An 18,304-nucleotide genomic window follows, 5' to 3' on the forward strand; every position below is an offset into this window, starting at 1 on the left:
ATCTTCTAATTTATTTTCTGGCTAATAAGCAAAGTATTTTGTTTCTAGAGATTTGAAAGTTGTCACAACACAATTTTTTTTCTAACAATTAGCCTACATTTCGTTTTGGTCACTATTTTCAATTTTTTTATTTTTGAATATATTTGTTCTTTATTCATTATAGCTTTTTTCCTAGCTCAATGAAATAAAGATTTGGCGTGTGGTGGTATCTATGGTAAATGTTATTCACAGATAGTGTGTAGGTAGGGGGAGGGGAGGCAGGTGGTTGGCGTGTAAATAGAAGGAGCCCATTTTGTTCAAGTCTTGGTAAGTGTTTCATTAGCGGGATAGCTGAGAGGGTGCTGAAAATGAAGGTCTTATGTGGACAAAGCGGGGTTCCAAGGGCACCTGCCTCCTTCATTATGGAAAGAAAATGGCATTTAAATCCTCCCTATAGCACGCAGCTGCCCGCATATCCCTCCCCACAAACAGTGAGGGCGGAACAGCTGAGTCCATCCTGTTTAGAGGCCAAACATTCCTATTTTTCCCAAAGACAAAATGTTGACGCTTGAAAAGTGTAGGCAAACAGATTTTTTTTGGCGTTTACCCACATGCCATCCCTTATCTCAGATCTAAAAATAATGCATACTTGACTTTCAAAAGCAGAGACGTCGATACAACCAGTTTAGCAAAAATATAATTTAATTTACATTTTGATTCAAAGATACAAAGCAAGCTACAGAACATAGTTTAAACACAAGGCTCAAAAATTTCTTTACACAATGAATTGCAAACAACCTTAAATAAAATACAACATAAAATATGGTCGGAAATAATAAAAACAATAACAATAGCTGTAAATAATAAAGAGAAACAAACTATCTTGAAACATAAATAAAATAAGTTAGTATATTTAAAAAAAAGCAAATTGAACTTTTTTCTAAACTATTTAGAGCTGTGTGGCCTAGCCCTCTACACAATTTAAACAAAACAAAAAAGTATAAAATTGCACCGTTTAGACAATGTAACACTGGAACAAAGTCTTTGTTGGCGGAGCCATTATTGCTACATGTATATCTGAGTTCAGAAAGGTCTCGTCCCCTTGTTTCTTTCATCCGCTCTGCAGATAAACACAGGTGGACTGCTGCATTTTTTTCTGGAGTGCAAACATCTGTAAACCATAGAAATGGACAAAATTAATATTTGTTATACATAAAAAAGGTTACACAGGCTTCAGATGTTATAACACTGGTATTCCACTTTTTAACTATCTTAAATGTGTCCACAGGTAAAGGTCAAGTAACAAGAAAAAAAATGGTCACTAGTAATAAAGGGAGTAAAATAAAACCACTACAAACATAATTTACAGAGTTGATACGTACCATTATCGTATTGTTTTACGCGGCGTCACTTCAAGGCTGGAGGATGTGCCGGCTTGAAGGGAGGTACGTTCGTCCAACTTGGATTCAAGGATCCGTTTTCTTTTCGGGAAGAAATCTGTTGGAAAACCAGAACACATTATTAGACACATTTCACTACAATTTACATTAATAACTAAAACACTAACACGTTGCATTATTTTGTGAGATTTTAAGGCATTTACCTGTGATTTGTGGAGTGCTGTTTCTAGTGGGCTCTGGGAATAAAGTCCTCTTTCGTCGATTTCTTACGACTAAAGAGCGAGCAGGTTTCGAGTTGATGGCACCGGAGAGGTTTTCCTGATTTATCTCGCTGGATTTACCCGGGACTTCCGCGGATTCTTGAACTGGACTCCTGGATAATACATGAAATCCACAGTCACCCGTGTCGGACGCATCTCCTGTTGCGTTCGCGGAAACAGCGGCGCACGCTCTCTTGTTTTGCACTTTATTCTTGTAAAAGCACGGTAAACTGTCCTCGGACGTCTCCTCCCATTCGTAGTCCCCAGGCAATGGAGAATTGGTCTCAAAGTTAAAATTCCACCGGCTCTGGTCACGCTCGGAGATCTCCTGGAGTTTGCGTTTCATTTCACAGTGCAGTTCCTCATGATCCACGGGTCCGAAAAGGTTACGACAAACCCTTGTGCGGGCAAGAAGGGGAAAGGTTCTCCGTGCAACATGACGCTCCAAATTGTTTGATATGTCCACGTTTGCCATAGTGCCTAAAACGCAATACCTTGAGACTTGAGGCGCCGTTTGTTTGGTATTTGTTGTTTGTAGTCTGTTTATATCTGTGCCGGTGGTTAAAGGCCAGCGTTTGTACGAGCAAAGGCCTCCGATTGGCTAGACGAACACCACGCCCTGTATAATAAACCCCCCTTACCAGTCCCAGCAAAGTCACCTTCCCCCATCATTTAAAACACTAGAAAAGGGTTTTTGTTTTGTGTTACTACTAATGGCTCGTGTCGATTGTGTACATAAAAATATAAGATTTTTTATTAAAATATTTTTTATTTTATTTTATTGAGGTCAAAATATTTATTCTGACAATACATCAAGTGAATTTAATTTAAATTAAATTAAATAAGCATCAAAATGCTAGTTTTTTTTTTTTTTACAAACAATGATATGTTAAAGTGTGGACTTTTTATTTAAACCAGCTATTGAGGGGTTGTCCATATAGGCTATAACCCAACCATGGGTTGGAAACAACCATAACTTTTTAGCGCTTACCATTTAAGTTTAATATATCACAGAAACACTTTGGGCACATTATGCGTAATTAAAAAAAACTAATTTAAAATGAATTAAATAATTTTGCTTTAATGCAAAGTGCCAAGTTTTGCGTTTTAATAGGGTATAAAGCTAAAATAATATTTAATTTATGAAGTCGGCCTAGGTGTTTTTGAGAGTGGGTATTGCCATGCTTTAATGATTTAATATTTAATATCTGTGTTAAGTGTAAGTCTAAATATTATTGAAATACTTAATAAAATTTGTAAAACATTTTGTAACTTGAAATTTGTAAAAATTTTGAGTCAAACTCACTCACCGAATCAACCACAGGGGAATGGACCGTGTGAGGAGAAGGATTCAGTTCTCTCAAGACCCGGTGACATGTTAAGACGAAGGCTAAATAGGCTAGCTAAATTCAATTCAGCCCTCACCAAAACAACATGGTATTTTAGCATTACAGAAATTAAAGTTAGCCAATACTATTTTATTATATTAACGGAAAGGTTTGTGAGAACAATTAATTTAATTCAGTGCTCGTGAGATTAGGCTATGTACGTGTAAACGCTTGTGTGGTGCTGAGCCTTGCATTACTTATATATTTACTTAATTATATATTTATGTAACATTAAGATAAATATTTAATGTTATAATGCTTACCAAATGCACTTTCCTAAACCCTGAGTGTGTTAAATAGAGTATCTTTGAACATGAGATAACATTATATCTTTGAGGAGACCCTGATGTCAGTGACGGGCATCGTTTTCATATTAAGGTAGGCTACTTCTGAAGTAAACTGATGTGAACTTTCTACTGCCGTTTACTGACGCATAAATCTGTGTTTTTTCACACACAGGGCACAGCCCATCGTGAAGAACGACCTTATTTAAAAGTGGTGCTCATTCGTGCTATATTTTCAGTAAGTTGCTGACACCTAGTGGCTGACTGGGACGTTGCCACAAAACTGGAGATATACAGTGAAGACACAACTGATCTAAAATCACATGGATGCATTTCAGTTCAAAAATTGCAAAATTAAATCTGATCCCATGGGAGAGGAACCATTGATTCTCATTCATTTAGGATGGAAATTTCACCAACTTTGTGTTGTAAAAACAACAGTATGTCCAAATGGAAAAAGCACCCAATTTAGGCATCATTTGTCCAATACACCACAAATTGCTCGGTCATTATTATTGTAATTTGACAATGATGTTGGAGAAGCTGTGAATCTAAAGAATTTTAATTTTAATTGGTGTTTTGTACATGATACTTGTTAATTTTCCTTGTTACCAACAGAACTAGATCAGCATTTTGTTTTGACTCATTTACAGTACACAGAAAATTTTGAACTTCCAGTTTTTTGTCATGCTCAAATCTGTAAGCTGACTCCTCAATTCCAAATAATCCTTAATTTGAACAAATCTTAGAATTCTGAATGTGTTTGAAAAATGTCAATAAAGTATTTCTAACACATCAACAACATGTATTTTTCATGGATCCATATAATTTTTAAATATCCAACTCTTTTCCATATTTATGTAACATGGAACATAAGCACATCCTTGCAACTTGACCTTGCAAAAAAAAAATCATTTACACTGAAATTAATATTTAGGAGTTTTCCTAAATAGTTTTTCCGCCCTTATGATCTCACACGGGACAAAGATGATTAAGTAAGTAAGAAATTTCTACAAAATGAGGAGATCAGGAGAAAGTCTGACTGAATGCAGGTGGTTGAGTTTATGTGGCAGCGGTCAGTTAGGGAGTGGTTTTGTCAGAATAAACTCCCTGATTCACTTCCTGGTGACACCAGAGCTGCCCTAAGCTTGTGGCGGCCTAAAATAGTCTCAGAGGATCTCGACCCAAAATCCAGATATGCTGGGGCTTCATGATACTCCTATGGTGAGTGAATTCTTTTAGCACAAAACATGAAATCAAGTTCCAGGCCATTTCTGGAGAGCTGTCTGTGATTTCCTGAAAATTGTCTGAAATTACATTAATGAGAAAAAGAACATAATTTATAATGTATTTTAGAAATATGCAGAGATATATAGAAATACAATTATTAATCATGTAGTTCAATATTTTTAGATGATACTAAAATGTTACGATATTACTGCCTTTGGATTTTATTGTGTGATTTTCTAGCATATGCCTAACTACTGCTACTGCTATTGGACAGAAATTATATGTTCTCACAGCATATAAAGTGATACTAATGCAAAAAACATTTAATGATATCATTGTTATAGGAAATGTAATATTTTCACATTTTCAACTGTGTTTGTAGTGTTTTAAAGGTGTGTTTCATGATAGATGTATTGTCATTTCTCTGTGTGACTTTTAATGCAAATGATTGTGTTTGCGTACTGCATTGTCTATGGCATTTCCCTGTCTCATACACCCCATCCTATCCCCTAGTCAAATCAAGGCCAGCACATCTCCATACACTCACACACACACACACCCACAATCTAGATTACCATTTTGCATTCAGTCAGTGGTTTAGCTCAACAGCTGACAAATGCCTCTGTTCAAAAATCAAAAACCCTAACCTAATCAAAAAATTATTTTCAATTCATTTTATATTAAGCTTTGATTTATAAGTAAATATTGCAGTAGCATTCTCAGATTCTCTTGTTAAGGACTGTGTGGTGCAATACATTAAATCAGTGTTTCCCAACCTAAATCACAGCACAATTTTGATGAGTAAAAAAATCAAACAGCACACCACTATTACAATAAGCATTAATAGAACTGCACAAACCTGTATTGCAATGCTTAAATGACTTGTTATACTGTAATATTATACTGTATAACATTTAATGTGAAACTTGATCTTGTAATGAACACAAAGATGATATCCTGCCTGGACTTGATGACAGTGACACATGCAGCTGTGACCAACTCCGCAACCTGGCTTCAAGCGCTTTTTCAAACACTGTGGCAGTGTTAAGCATGCTGATAAACATCAGTTACAAAATATAGCATTGATAGCATTTGGGCAATTAATCATTGATTAAAAAAAATCATGAGATTTGTCAAGTGTGATTAGATCAATAGGATTTGAGAACTACCTGAAATGTTTTTGTTGGATTATGCTTTCAGACCTGTTTAACTTACGCTCTCTGTCAGTGCCCATTTAACCACATGAAAGACACAGACCTACTGTAGAATGACTGTTGGCCAAAATGCAAATGAGCAATAGTTGTCAATTACATATCAACAACTTCTGCGGACAGTAAGCTTTGCCTGCTATTTGTATTTTATGCATTTGAGACAAATACATTTTACTAGAGTGTTTTATTATGCCTGCCTGCCTGCCTGCCTGTCTGCCTGTCTGCCTGCCTGCCTGCCTGCCTGTCTGTCTGTCTGTCTGTCTGTCTGTCTGTCTATCTATCTATCTATCCATCTATCTAGTCTTTTTGTCTGTCTCTGTCTGCATGCATTTCATTCTACCAGAGTGCTTTTTATTATTATTTATATGTCCATATTCAAAGATTATCTAGTCTGGATTTTGTTCATTCTGTCTGACTATCTATTTGCCTGTCAGTCTGCTTGCTGACTCATTCCCCTCTCATTCACCTGAGGTTGGTAAAATGCACGTGTTTCTGAATTCATAATGGCATAACCTCACCAATAGGCAGGGCATTTTTGCATGTGTGTAAGGAATGAAAGTGAAAATGGCTACTGCTTTACATAAAGATTTCCAACCATTTAAAGTGCCTCACTTTATGGAATCGAACACAACCACAGCTTAAATTGATAGATGCAGCAATACAGTGAATATGAGTGATGCATATATGTTTGAATTGTGTTCATAGGGCACGTTACGGCCGGGCAGGAGATGTATGCAATGTGGGGAACTCTTGAAAGACTACCAAGATAAAGGGTGAGACATTGTGGAATTGTCGGTTGGTGATCCGGCTCTGTGTGCAGGCACTATGGAAGTAAAACTGCTTGTGCCATGTATGTTTGCAGTTCAATGTCTGGATGTCGCTGTTACACACCACTTACAGAGTCTATCGTTCATATGGGTGAGAAGGGGGATGAGAGGTTTGAAAAACCCCACTGGACGGCTGGACGTTTGGGAGATGTTGATTTCATTGGCACCAGTCGGTCTAGGGGCAAGGTATGTAAAGGCTCATATGGACGTTCATTATGTGAGATTATGTACATTATTCACAAAGTTTTTTGTCAGTCCAGTTCGCAAGGGTGACCAGCTCCACAGATCCATCGGAAATCTATCAGATCTTGACTAAGAAGTGGGGTCTTGCCCCTCCTCACCTGGTGGTGGCACTAGTGGGAGGTGATGAGTTGGCTCAGATGAAACCCTGGCTGAGGGACACCGTTAGAAAAGGCCTTGTAAAGGCTGCTCATAGCACAGGTATAACATGTACTTCTTTAAAAAAATAAACACTTCACACAACAATCTCTTTTTGGTATTCACTGGCCTTTGACCTACGTAGGGGCATGGTTTCTCACCAGTGGTTTGAGTTTTGGCATTACAAAGAATCTGGGTCAGGCCGTAAGGGACCACTCTCTTGCTAGCACTTCCTCTAAGGTGCGAGTTGTGGCCATTGGGATTACTCCCTGGAATATGATTCAGAACAAAGAGCTGCTGCTTAACACAAAGGTGATGATGCTTTAAATTATTTCATTGTAGTCTTTTCAGAAGATAAGCATTGATTCATTGATCAAAACATATGATTATCTTGTTATGCAGTGAAATAATTAATAAGGTAAAAAAAAAGATTTTTTCCAAAGTCATCGGCACTGTCAGAAAAAAATGGTCCCTAGTTGTCACTGTCAAAAAGTACACCTTTGCATCTAAAGAGATCATATTAGTACCTCAAAGGTATGTAAAGGTACCAAATGTATACATATCTGTACCTAAATGGTTTAATTAAACATTTAAAAGGGTAAAAAAAACCTAGAGCATGGCACTTCAACAGGGGGTCCCGGGAACCTTGGGGGTCCGTGGTGGTATTACTGCGCGTCCTCCAATTAATGTTTGAATGGAATTTTATTATTTTGTTTTTAATTAAGTTAATGCATTATTAGGTTAATAATAAAAAAATAAAGAGCAGAACGTTCTCATTATAAAATCTATTTTGTTAAATTAAAATGTTTTTTTTAAATAGCTTTGTAACGTAACCATCATAACAACGTATGTGTTATAAACAGTGATGGGGAAAGTTACTTTTATAAGTTATGCATTCCAATATTAAGTTACTCTCAAAAAAAGTTACTAATTGCATTACTTAGTTACTTTTCATGTACTTTTTTAGTTACTTTTGCGTTACTTTTTCTTGGCTGAGGCTTGATCAGGTTTTTTAATGATTGAAAATTTGTGCATTCAGAAAGTGCATATTTCATCACAAAAATGTCATATATGTACGTGTACCTTTAAAAAGTAATGCGTTACTTTACTCGCTACTTCAGAAAAGTAATATCATTACTTAATGCACGTACTTGTAATGCGTTACCCCCAACACAATATAAATAATAATAAATACAGTCTTAATTAGATTTCTCTTTGTCATTTAAGAGGTCCTTGGCCTGAAAAAGGTTGAAGACCTCTTATCTAGAGAAAAGTATTTCCTATCCTTTAAAGATCTAAAGAAAGTAACACATGCTCTAGTAGTTTTTTTTTGCATTTATGCTCTATAAATGAATGAATGAATGAATTGACCATTTTGGACCATTTTTTTCTGACAGTGTAAAATGAGGCTTTAGAGTAATGTTTAATCACATAATATACATTAATAAAATGCATATAGGTTCAATGCACTGTTAGTTGCTTTAAATAAAAACATCTACCTTAATACATTTATTACGTTTGTTTCATGTGATCTTTGTTTAGCCTGATCATCCAGCAGAATACACATCTGAGGATCTCCCCCATGGTTCCGTGTATTCCTTAGATTGCAATCATTCCCATTTCATCCTGGTAGATGAGGATCCTCAGAGACCCGGGGCCACTGGAGAAATGAGAGTCAAGATGCTCAAACACATCTCTGAGCAGCGCACAGGATATGGAGGTGCGTCAAGAGAGACTTACAGTTACAGTTATCATCACAATAGCTTATTTTTATCTTCTCGCTGTCTATGATATTTCTAAAATCGTCATAATTTATGTTCTAACAGGTACAGGCAGTATAGAAATACCTGTTTTGTGTCTTCTGGTTCATGGAGAGCCAGGGATATTACAGGTAATGCTTGACGTCATGGTCTTGCAATATGTTCCAGTAGCTCAGCTATCAGAGCATTGCATTTAAATATATAGTATGCTATATGTGTAAAATGTGAACCTTGTCTGCGTAGTCTGCCAAATGCATTAATCTAAATGTAATACATTATATTTTATGAATTATTACCACTTGGTAACAGATACTTCTATGTATTTCTAACAGAGAATGTACAGAAACATTCAGAATTCTATACCATGGCTCATTTTGGCTGGTTCAGGAGGTGTTGCAGACATTTTAGTGATTCTGATGGACAGAGGATGCTGGGATACTGAAATGGTCCATGACCTGTTAGTTAATACCTTTACAAATAGCCTACTTAACATTGAAATCCCATTCTGGGTCAAACTGGTAAGAAACCTTATTGTTTTAAATAATATTCAATGTTGCACTTCTGATTAAGACAGAAATACCACAAAATACATTTTCTCAAGATTCACACTGAGGTAATTTTTTCCATTAGATCCAGAGAATTTTGGACAATGGTCATCTTTTAACAGTGCATGACCCAGAACAAGATTCAGAACTGGACACAGTGATTCTCAAAGCCCTGGTTAAGGGTGAGTAGGCTATTCATGACCTGTTTAAAGACAACTTTCTCCCTTACGTGAATGCTTTTAGGAATGAAAGATGTTTGTATCATGACAGTGAGTTTGTTGTTTTTCTTCTGTTTTTGTCGGAAATCAGCTTGTAAAAGTCAAAGTCAGGAAGCGCAGGACTTTCTGGATGAGCTGAAACTGGCTGTGGCTTGGAATAGGGTGGACATTGCTAAGAGTGAAATCTTTAATGGAGACATTCGATGGACTGTATGAATTACACTCATGTTTACATACTTGTATATGCCTGTATATGTTTTTGTATGTGTACTCTTTAAAGGCACTGCAAGTGTAAGTTTATTTAAAATCCCTCTTTTTGACAGCACTTGACTTAGGGCAGATGCCCACATTTTTAATGCCAAATACGCAACTTGACTGTCTGTGAATCGGTTTGAGTGCTCAGGTTCATTGACACATGCTTAAAGGATGTGGTTTTAAACAGTGTATGGGGCGGCACAATGGTTAGCACTGTTGCCTGACAGCAAGAAGGTCCGTGCTTCGAGCCCCGGCTAGGTCAGGTGGCCTTTCTGTGTGGAATTTGCTTGTTCTTCCTGTGTCAGGAATACTCAGGATACCCTCCCCCAAACAGTGTATGGCTAATTTGTGTAGATCAACTTGTGTATGGATTAACCAGGTCTTGCCATGAATAGCCATGCTGGAATGGCGAAAGAAGAAAGAAAAGAAACAGTGTATGGATAAAATTAGCAAAATGGCTGAAGTTACTTTACATCACCTTTAAAGTATTACAGAGTATATTTTGCTGCGGTATCCTGCCCCTTTATTTCCAAATGTCACGTTTTATTTAATTACTAAAAGTACTGTAGATCACTTTAGATTTGTATTAAATAATTAAGTCACCAGAAATTGTTTTACCCTGTTTTGCGTTTTCATTTTTATTCTTATACACAATATTTTATAATTCACTTTTAGGCACAGGACCTGGAGGAGGTTATGATGGAGGCATTGATGAATGACAAGCCCGACTTTGTGCGTCTCTTTGTGGATAACGGAGTGAATATGAACGAGTTCCTAACTTATGGACGTCTTCAGGAACTCTACTGCGCAGTGTCTGAAAAAAACCTCCTTCACACCCTGCTCCTGAAAAAACATCAGGTTTATTTATCCAACACACGGACGTCTGGACACCCCCACACTGAACCAGGGGACCGCAGGCCTCGTTTCACCTTCTACGAGGTCTCCAAAGTCCTTAAAGATTTTTTGCACGACACCTGTAAGGGCTTCTACCAAAAACTTCCAGCGGTGAGACCTCTGTATGACTTCATACATAAACATCTAATCTGTAAAATACAGGTATTGTTTGAAAGTAGGTCGAGCGATCTGTCTCAACATTTAAGAACAGTATTTGCCCAAAACAAATCACTTGGTGGCCATTTCTATTAATTCCACTATATCATGTCCAGACATCTAACTATATTATGTCGTCTGCTGCAGGATAGGGCAGGGAAAGGCAGACTCTTCCACGGCCAGAAAGACCTCCAAGGACAGGACATGGACAGACGTTGTGAGTACCCCTGGAGAGACCTCTTTCTTTGGGCTATTCTGCAGAATAGACAGGAAATGGCAAACTACTTCTGGGCCATGGTGAGATAATAAACCTATTTGTTTGATGTGCTTTCTTTTAAAAACCACATTGATTTGCATTGTCCGATTTGTTCTTTAAATGATCTGATCCGTATTGGTAACCAATCGGTTCCAGTACAATATCAGAATGACAGCAGGCTTTAAAGATCAAACTTTGTAAGGGTAAAAGAAAAAATAAATGCTTTTTAATTTATTCTCTTATATGAGACGTCTATGAAATCTCCAAGTCTGAAGTCTCTAAACTAATTATGTAGGATGCTTTAATGTAGAAAACAGTAAAGAAATAGAAACAAAAACAGCCTTCAGCTAAGTTTTCATAGACTGGGTCACATATCTGCAAAAATAAACAGTATAAAAACAACTACTGATGCATGCTATTCCTTCATTATTGTGCATATTTCTGATATATGTGTGGTACCCATTCATGTCTCAGGGCCCAGAGGCAGTGGCTGCTGCTCTGGTGGGCTGTAAAATTATGAAGGAGATGTCTCATCTGGCTACTGAAGCAGAGTCTGCTCGCTCTATGAAGAACGCCAAGTACGAGCAGTTCGCGATAGGTGAGAAATAAACCTCTATCTTTATTAAGACGAAACACCCTCTGGTTTTCATCTAATCGCTCATACATGTTCTGGTAAAGCATGATTATCTGTCTCACCATGCCTCTTTGCTCTCTGCATTGACCTAAGACCTTAAGTATAACAAACATTCAGGCAGGGCCGGCCCGTGGGGTTGTGGGGCCCCAGGCAAGATCATTAAGATGATCATTAAGATTTATTATTTTCAGAATTGTCATGTGTCAAAACCCAAAGTCAACACGTCAACAGTGGCGGCTCGTGACTGCTCATCCGAGGGGTGCAAATTCAAAATAAGTGTTCGGAGTGTCGTGTGTTGCTTGCCTTTTCAAAATATGTGTTTGTTGCATCATGAACCATATGCATCACATGTTTTGTCAAAATAAGTGCCTGCTGCATATGCGTCAAAACCGTTTATGATAAAAGAGATGCTCCATTTTACAAAATTCACGCAAGACACTCCCTTAACAGTAAACTCTGATTACGCATGAGATTATGCGAGTATCTGGCAAATGTGAGCGTCTCTTTTATCATAAACCCTGACGTCAAAACCCCACGTCGACCAGACGTCAAAACCCAATGTCGCATTGATGTCAAAACTCAGCATGCAACTTATGTCAAAACCCAAATGTCATAATAATGTCAAAACCCAACATCATACTTGTCGTATTATCTACTTTTAAGTAGCTTTGTTAGAGCACACATACACACTAGGTCTCAGGGTCTAAACACATAGTTTATTTTTCTGTCCCAACTATGCCCCCTAGTGCCCCAACAGTACAGGAGGTTCACACTCTATTTAACATTATGCAGTTTAACCACATAGATTATTCCACAATACTGACGTCAAAACCCAACGTGATACTGACGTCAAAACCCAACATCGGACTTACTTCAAAACCCAACGTAATACTGACGTCAAAACCCAACATCGGACTTACTTCAAAACCCAACGTCATACTGACATCAAAACCCAACCTCGGACTGACTTAAAAACTCAATGCCGGCCTGACGTCAAAAACCAACGCCACCCTGACATCAAAACCCAATGTCGGCCTAATGTCAAAACCATAGATAGTGTATTTATAAAGGCTAGATGTGTTACGGCGGAGTCTCTAACGCCATCACCTGGCGGCCATCTTACCACAGGCAGCTTGTTCACTCAGAGCATTGAGTTTAATGCTGCAGGTACTTTGAAATGACCATAACTTGCTCAATTTTCTACCAATTTTCATACGGTTTATTAAAATGGCTATAATTCTGGATGCTTTAACATTATTCATGACATTTTTAGTATAAGTATGCAGTGTCATAGGTACATCTTTGACGTTTATAACAAACCAAACCGTTTGAAATCGGTAAAACATTAAGCAAGTTATTGTCAGCTGCCTGTGGTAAGATAGCCGCCAAATGCAGACGTTCCACTCAAATGGTCAGCAGCGCGGGCGAGACATCTAGCCTTTATACATATCTATGATCAAAACCCAATGTCATACTGACGTCAACAACCAACTTTGGCTTGACGTCAAAACCCAACGTCACACTGACATCAAAATCCAAAGTCGGACTGACGTCAAAAACCAACATTCGCCTGACTCAGCATGTCCATAAGTATACTGTAAAATAACAACATTATTACTTGTATTACAGACATTTTTGCAATATTTCAATCAATTTTTTTAGATCTTGCAAAAAGTTTAACTACTTACAATTTATTCTGGTACCAGATCTGTTCAGTGAGTGTTACTCAAACAGCGAAGATAGAGCCTTCACCTTACTGGTGCGGAATACATGCTGTTGGAACAAATTAACTGTCCTCAATCTCGCCACGGAAGCAGATGCCAGATGTTTTGTTGCACATGATGGGGTCCAGGTAAGAGCTTATCTCTAATTCTTACATTAGGATGCACTTATTCCCATTATCTAATATGATATTTAATGATTCTTCCACAGGCCCTGCTGACCAAAGTCTGGTGGGGAGCAATGAGAACTGACACTTCCATCTCTAGACTCATGCTGACCTTCTTCATCATTCCTCTCATTCTGACAAATTTCATCAAGTTCAAGTATGGCTTTTTTGCATGACTATACACTGATTTTTGATAATTAATCTTATAATTTTGCAATGTTAAATGGGTCTCATTATCGCTGACGTCATTCTTAACTAAATTAAAATTCTCAACATATTGTCATGATACACTCATTCCAAACTGCAGTTTTTAATATACATAATTTTTAATATAAAGTGATTTTTTTGTGCAATATTGTTTTTTACATAAAATCATACAACATAATGTAAAGAACATTCAGAATATATATTGATATCTTTAATAGCCTGGATGTCCCAGACAGGGTCTTGCTTGTTGGTCCCCACAATTCAAATTGATTATTAAACATACTAAATTATGTTTATTTGAGTGTAAAAAGGGGATATGTTGCCTGTAAGGGTTAGTATAAGGGGTTGGGTTAGGGGATCGAATATACAGTTTTACAGAATATCTATGGAATGTCCCCATAAGGCATAAAAACCAATGTGATTTTTTGTGTGTGTGTCACAGAGAGCAAGCACTAGAAAACAAAGGGGAAGGAGAACCGTTTGCTGAGCTAGACAGTTTGGAAACTGAACAAGCCCTGTTGCTCACAGCAGATGACCCAGGGTAAGGCCATATTTCTTTTTGCAAAAGATGCAATAATAAAGTTTAAAGGTTTTTCGGAAGATGACATCAAAACGGTTTGCATTTTTTCCCCTCAGCGCTGCAGAAGGAGGCAAGGACCCTGGTGCTCGAAGCTGCAGTTCGACTTTTTTCAACGTTGTGCTGCGACGATGGAACAATTTCTGGAGCGCTCCAGTCACGGTGTTCCTGGGAAATGTCATAATGTACTTTGCATTTCTCATTTTATTCAGTTACGTGCTTCTTATCGACTTCCGCCCTCCACCACCAGATGGCCCGTCTGCAGCTGAGATCATCCTGTACTTTTGGGTTTTTACCCTGGTGTTGGAGGAACTTAGACAAGTAGGACTGGTTTAAGATTCAACATCTGTTTGCTTGTTTTAAAAGTTGTGGTTTTATGTGTGTCTGTTGACCCGATCTTAATGTGTGCAAATTTGAGTTATATATTATTGCCTTAAGAGTCACAGTGGTAACAAACTCTCTTTCTGACTCTCACATTTGTCTTTTAAGGATAATATAAAATATAATATTATAATATACACTAGTCAACATATGAAGTGGATCAAAAAAGTTCATCAAAGTTGAACAATATTTAAGATGAATGTGACTAATAGTGTTGTTTATTTATTTAAAATTGTAATAAATAGTGCAATAATATTGTTATTGTGAGTTCTTTTGGGCATAATAATGATAATTGTGTAGTAAAAGTCTGATATCGTGAAAGCCCTAGCTGGATCAAACACTTGGTGCAAAGCTCATATTCATTTAAGATGAAAATTGATGAACAACACTTTCTGGTCCACAGAGTTTCTTCACGGATGAGGACATGAGTATTTTGAAGAAGTTCATGCTCTATGTGGAGGATAGCTGGAACAAGTGTGATATGGTGGCCATCCTTCTCTTCGTTGTTGGGGTGTCCTGCAGGTATGACCAGATATTGTGACTGTATGAGTAGCATCAAGAATCTAATCTCCTAATCTTAATCTCCTCGTCCTGTCTACAGGATGGCCCAGGACACATATGAGGCTGGACGCACAGTTCTCGCTTTGGACTTCATGGTGTTCACGCTGAGGCTCATTCACATTTTTGCCATCCACAAGCAACTCGGGCCCAAGATCATCATTGTGGAAAGAATGGTAATCTGTACGCCGTCTTATTGAAAGTTATAAACCGTCCCCCGAATAAACATCATCTAACTCCTTGCTGTTGGTTTACAGATCAAAGATGTGTTCTTCTTCCTCTTCTTCCTGAGCGTGTGGTTGATAGCGTACGGAGTGACGACGCAGGCTCTCCTGCACCCCAATGACCCGCGTATCGACTGGGTTTTTCGCAGAGCACTTTACCGCCCATATCTTCATATATTTGGACAGATTCCTCTGGAGGAAATAGACGGTACAATGCCAATCTTTTCGTTTAAAGTGCACTCTAATGCATTGTAATACAATTCCTTTGCTGGAAGCCTATAATAATGTGTCTTTTATTAGATATGACCTGGGTTCAACCGTTAATCCATTTTATTTCATTTTATGCTTTCTTTCAGTGCATTTTTCAGCAGCTATTTAATAGGTTTGCCTCTAGGTGGAGCTTTTGCAGTTTTAACCTTAATGTTTTTCTCTGTGTGTCATCACAGCTGCCAAAATGCCAGAAGACTTTAATTGCACTGATGATGTTGATGAGATCGTCGCTGGCACCCTGCCACCCTGTCCGAATGTTTATGCCAACTGGCTGGTCATTCTACTGCTTGTCATCTATTTGCTGGTCACGAATGTGCTGCTCCTTAATCTCCTTATTGCCATGTTCAGGTGAGAGTCCAAAAAATGCACATCATAGTACAGTAGATGGTACACTCTTGGGCTCTTTGGTATGGAAAAAATCTTAGTAACACTTATATTTGTTAACATTACTTTATTAGCTAAAATGAACTAACAATTTACATTTAAAAATTGAAAGTTGTAACTGTTACTGTATATGTATTACTATACGTAATTGATGACCATTCATTTCTATGTGTAAAATTCAACATCAAAGTATCATATCCAAACTGAAATTTAAAGTTCTTATCACTTCTCTACAGCTACACCTTTCAGGTGGTGCAGGAGAACGCAGACATCTTTTGGAAGTTTCAGCGTTATAACCTGATTGTTGAATATCACAGTCGTCCCGCCCTGGCCCCACCCTTTATCATCATCAGCCACATCTCCCAGCTTCTCCTAAGCTTTGTCAAAAAAGAAGAATCCAAGCAAGATCTTTTGGGCAAGTCAATCTTTTTCTGCTAATTCATAATGCATGTCTATTTTTTATTTCTTTGTGCACTCTTAGAAAAAAAAAGGTACAAGATGGTACAAAAGTTTTCACCGGAGAGGTACTTTTGTAAAAAGTACAGTTTGGTACTTCAAGTCACAATGAAATTGAAATGAAAAACTGTAAATTGTTTTGGAATATTGTGTTTGTTTGGTTTTTTTTACAAATGACTTGTCTGTGAGCTTCATCATTAAAAAATGTTTAATGTGCCCTCATAATCTTTAATCAAAACGCAATGTCCTCCCCTCTCTTTACTTCTGGTCATATTGGTGGGCGGGGTCTCGGAAAAGATAGCAGCAATTAGTAAATAGCAACATTTCACTCAGATATACATCAGCATGGGGAAAATAGGACAATCGCTACTTCCTTTTCATGGCGACATATTGGCACCTCTAAGGGAACACATTGGAACTTTATGGTACATCAAAGGGACATATCTGTACCAAAATGGTACATATTAGGATTTTTTAAAGGTACCGCCCCAGTGACAGCCTTTGTACTTTTTATTTATTTTCTGCTATCAAAAGCAAACATTTAAAAAATGATCAGGAATCAGATTACAAAAAGAAACACAAGGTCATGCCAGCACAGAGAAGCTAATACTGAAAGAAACTGTGGTCAAATATATTTGTTCCTCTTTTCTTTTTGTGACTAGAGAGGGAACTCCCTGCTGGCCTGGATCAGAAGCTAATGACATGGGAGACGGTGCAGAAGGAGAACTTCTTGGCAAAACTAGAACGAGAGCTTCGAGAGAGCAGTGCAGAGAGACTCAAATACACTTCCTCTAAGTGAGTTACAATAAATCCCACTGCTTATAGGAAATACTATAAATATAAGTCATACATAGGTTGTTACTGTATTTGTTGCAAACGTAAGCTGTGTGAGCACATCCTTTTAACCTTTTCTATATTACACTTCATAGGGTGCAGAGTATACTGAGTTTGATTGGGGGTTTTAAAGAGCAAGAAAAACGCATGGCAACAGTAGAGACTGAGGTGAATGAGTTGCTGCTGACGTATTTGCTGTTTAATCATCCTCACAACTTCACTGAATCTAAACCTTTATATCTAGGTGAGGTATTGCGGAGAGGTGCTGTCCTGGATTGCGGAGTGTTTCCACAAAAGTACCCTAAAGTGTGACAGAGACGTGCCTAAACCCCCACGTATGGATTCTTTACGTTTTCCTCTTTTCCTTTCTCTGGTTTCCATTTCTCACTCTGTATCAGTTTCTTATTTCTATCGCCACAGTGTTTGTTTACACGTGACATTGTGTTTTACAGGGTCCATCGCTGCAAGCATCAAAAACCAGCAACCACAGGAAGGCAAGCGTCAGCAGCCATCAGGGCATTCATCACATGGTGCAAACAAGAAATAGTGATCTTGCAATTTTATTATAAAAATGTTTTACAACTGAATGAGATATTATTGTTAGATGGAGTGGGTTTTATTGTTTTGAAGGAGCTTTCATTAAGTGAAGATTAATTGATTTTGCACTGTTTGGCATGTGGATGAATAAATAATATTTAATACATTATTTTCTAATGTTTTTCTAAAGTGCTTCTTTTTTGTAACTGTAAATCACAATGAAACAATTCTAAGCACTATGTTAATAAATATATTTATTTATATATTATAAATATACATTATCCATTATAAATATATTTATTTATAATGTTAT

The 18,304-nt window shown here is 37.5% G+C and overlaps 2 protein-coding genes across 2 annotated transcripts; one reads left to right on the forward strand and one right to left on the reverse strand.

The window, feature by feature from the left end:
* Positions 1–717: 717 nt before the first annotated feature.
* On the reverse strand, positions 718–2,217 carry cdkn1ca (cyclin dependent kinase inhibitor 1Ca). Its single transcript, XM_065289241.1, has 3 exons — positions 1,583–2,217; positions 1,362–1,476; positions 718–1,150 (listed from the first exon to the last, which is right to left on the reverse strand). Exons 1-2 carry the CDS (start codon positions 2,112–2,114, stop codon positions 1,364–1,366), a joined length of 645 nt encoding a protein of 214 aa, XP_065145313.1. The 5' UTR covers positions 2,115–2,217; the 3' UTR covers positions 718–1,150; positions 1,362–1,363.
* A 2,235-nt stretch (positions 2,218–4,452) lies between these two features.
* Positions 4,453–18,202, forward strand: trpm5 (transient receptor potential cation channel, subfamily M, member 5). Its single transcript, XM_065289243.1, has 26 exons — positions 4,453–4,535; positions 6,458–6,525; positions 6,615–6,765; positions 6,840–7,020; positions 7,103–7,269; positions 8,500–8,677; positions 8,784–8,848; positions 9,050–9,235; positions 9,348–9,444; positions 9,572–9,690; positions 10,411–10,740; positions 10,933–11,082; positions 11,516–11,639; positions 13,382–13,527; positions 13,608–13,720; positions 14,213–14,311; positions 14,407–14,668; positions 15,132–15,250; positions 15,330–15,462; positions 15,544–15,718; positions 15,957–16,128; positions 16,401–16,579; positions 17,283–17,415; positions 17,550–17,622; positions 17,699–17,789; positions 17,907–18,202. Exons 1-26 carry the CDS (start codon positions 4,509–4,511, stop codon positions 17,999–18,001), a joined length of 3,633 nt encoding a protein of 1,210 aa, XP_065145315.1. The 5' UTR covers positions 4,453–4,508; the 3' UTR covers positions 18,002–18,202.
* The last annotated feature ends 102 nt before the right edge of the window (positions 18,203–18,304 follow it).

The sequence above is a fragment of the Paramisgurnus dabryanus genome, chromosome 2 (assembly GCF_030506205.2).
Source record: "Paramisgurnus dabryanus chromosome 2, PD_genome_1.1, whole genome shotgun sequence".
Classification (NCBI taxonomy): domain Eukaryota; kingdom Metazoa; phylum Chordata; class Actinopteri; order Cypriniformes; family Cobitidae; genus Paramisgurnus; species Paramisgurnus dabryanus.

Bases quoted from the DNA above. Each gene is read 5' to 3' on its own strand.
- cdkn1ca (XM_065289241.1), bottom strand. From the start codon at position 2,114: ATGGCAAACGTGGACATATCAAACAATTTGGAGCGTCATGTTGCACGG. The intron at 1,477-1,582 runs GTAAATGCCTTA...GTTTTCCAACAG, and splicing joins CAGCACTCCACAAATCACAG to ATTTCTTCCCGAAAAGAAAA.
- trpm5 (XM_065289243.1), top strand. From the start codon at position 4,509: ATGCTGGGGCTTCATGATACTCCTATG. The intron at 9,445-9,571 runs GTGAGTAGGCTA...GTCGGAAATCAG, and splicing joins TCTCAAAGCCCTGGTTAAGG to CTTGTAAAAGTCAAAGTCAG. The intron at 15,463-15,543 runs GTAATCTGTACG...GTTGGTTTACAG, and splicing joins TCATCATTGTGGAAAGAATG to ATCAAAGATGTGTTCTTCTT.